The following is a 2,198-nucleotide window of genomic DNA, read 5'->3' on the forward strand; positions in this document are numbered from 1 at the left end:
CTACGGTTGGCCTCAGTACCCTCCTGTTGTAGTGGGGTGGGGAGGGGGCTGCATCTACGGTTGGCCTCAGTACCCTCCTGTTGGAGTGGGGTGGGGAGGGGGGTGCAGCTACGGTTGGCCTCAGTACCCTCCTGTTGGGGTGTGCAGTCATTGGGTTTTAGGAGAGTGAGAAAAGATCTTGTTGAGACATAGCAGATCCTCAACCATAACAGTCACCTTGGACTCAAAAAGTTAGGAGCAAGTGTGGGCCATCTGCCCCTCCTTGAACCTGCTCCGCCATTCAATAAGATCGCGGCTGATCTTCCTCATGGACTCAGCTGCAGTCACCATCACCCTTAATTCCTTTGCTATTCAATAATCTATCTTTGCCTTAAAAACGTTCAACGAGGTAGCCTCAGCTGCTTTAATGGGCAGGGAATTCCACAGATTCCCAACCCTTTGGGTGAAGATGTTCCCCCTCAACTCTGTCCTAAACCAGCTCCCCCCACCTTATTTTGAGGCTATGCCCCCTCGTTCTAGTATCACCTACCAGTGGGAACAACCTCCCTGCTTCTCTCTTATCTATTCCCTTCAATAATTTTATATTTTTCTATAAGATCCTCCCCCTCTTTTTCCTAAATCCCGATGAGTATAGTCCCAGTCTACTCAATCTCTCCTCATAATCCTCTCAACACAGTAACCAACCCAGTGAACCTCCTCTGTCCCCCCCTCCAGTGCCAGTCCATCCTTTCTCAAGTGAGGAGACCAAAACTGTACACAGTTACTCCAGCTCACCAGCACCCTGTAGAGCGGCAGCATAACCTCCCTGGTTTTAAACTTAGGCCCGAAACATCAGCTTTCCTGCTCCTCTGATGCTGCTTGGCCTGCTGTGTTCATCCAGCTCAACACCTTGTTATCTCTTAAACTGAATATTGCTCGAAGGATATGTTCTGAATTAACTGCAAACCAACTTTTTGTAATCTTTTGAACGGGTGGGGGAGGAGGATCGAGGGGGGGCTGAATGGCTTACGTTCGGGGAGTTGTCTGGTAGAGCACCTGCCTCCCGCGAGAAACCGCGTCTGCCTGTAACCTCTGACTTTGTTTCTGTCTCCTCCTCCTTATGCAACAGGTCTCTTTGTCACCAACGTCCTGGAAGAAGTGCGGGGCCAGGAGCTGGAGCTGTGCACCAACGCCTCAGTGAGCCCGGTCCTGGAGCGGCTCCTGGAGCATTGCGGCACCCTGGAGCTGCGCCGCTTCCTGGCGTCTGTGCGGCACTGCCGGGCACGGCTCGTCCGGCACTGCTGTGGTGCCCATGTCCTCCAGACGGCGCTGCTGCGGGCCGCTCGCCTCGGGAGGGAGCGGCTAGAGGAGGAGGGCGAGGAGGAGGGGAGCCTGGCATCCCTAATCCAGGAGCTGAGTGCTGAGGTGCGGGAGCACTTCCTGGAGTGCGCCCGGCACACCCACGCCAGCTTTGTGCTCCGCACCGTGCTGCAGGTGTTGGGGGGAGCCATCCCGGAGGCCGAAAGCACCAAGGGGAAGGCCCCGCGAGGTGAGTGCAGCCTGAGGGGGCACGGTATGCTGCCGATGCTCCTCTGGCCAGCTGGCACCACCCAAAAGACCGGGACCGTTGAGGCAAGCAGTGAGCGGGTTTTAAGCGAGCGCAGAGGCTGGCGGAACTGAGCAGACAGAGTCTGTATTTAACAGAGCACACCAGATAGAGACAGTCAGTATTCTGTATATAAATCATCCCGAACCCCTCGATTAGATTCCAGCCTGTAACATCCTCCCGGGGTATCTGTTAATCTGTATATATACCGCCCCGAACCCCTCCATTAGGTTCCAGTCTGTAACTCCCTCCCGGGGGGTATCTGTTGTTCTGTATATAAACCACCTCGAACCCCTCGATTAGATTCCAGTCTGTAACTCCCTCCCGGGGTATCTGTTATTCTGTATATAAACCATCCTGAACCCCTCGATCAGATTCCAGTCTGTAACTCCCTCCCGGGGTATCTGTTATTCTGTGTATTTGTGTGTCCCGCGCTGATGGGTGGTGATTCCTTTCAGGGCTGAAGTGTGGCACGCGTGTGGGAAAAGTGAAGGAGTTTGACGTTCCAGACGGATTCCTGGCGGAGCTCCGTGAGTTGGCGAAGCTGTTGGAGGTGAACGTGAAAGGTTAGGACTCCGGGCCGTTTACGCGATGTCTTCGAGGGAAGCAGCTG

General features: G+C 54.5%; 1 protein-coding gene across 1 annotated transcript in view; it reads left to right on the forward strand.

The window, feature by feature from the left end:
* The window catches only part of LOC125487507 (nucleolar protein 9), a 4,151-nt gene that overhangs the window by 446 nt on the left and 1,507 nt on the right, over positions 1-2,198 (forward strand). The window contains exons 2-3 of the mRNA XM_048619111.1: positions 1,109-1,528; positions 2,044-2,151. Coding sequence (XP_048475068.1) covers positions 1,109-1,528; positions 2,044-2,151 — 528 coding nt within the window. The remainder of the gene's footprint in view (positions 1-1,108; positions 1,529-2,043; positions 2,152-2,198) is intronic.

The sequence above is a fragment of the Rhincodon typus genome, chromosome 42, assembly GCF_021869965.1.
Source record: "Rhincodon typus isolate 14 chromosome 42, sRhiTyp1.1, whole genome shotgun sequence".
Lineage (NCBI taxonomy): Eukaryota > Metazoa > Chordata > Chondrichthyes > Orectolobiformes > Rhincodontidae > Rhincodon > Rhincodon typus.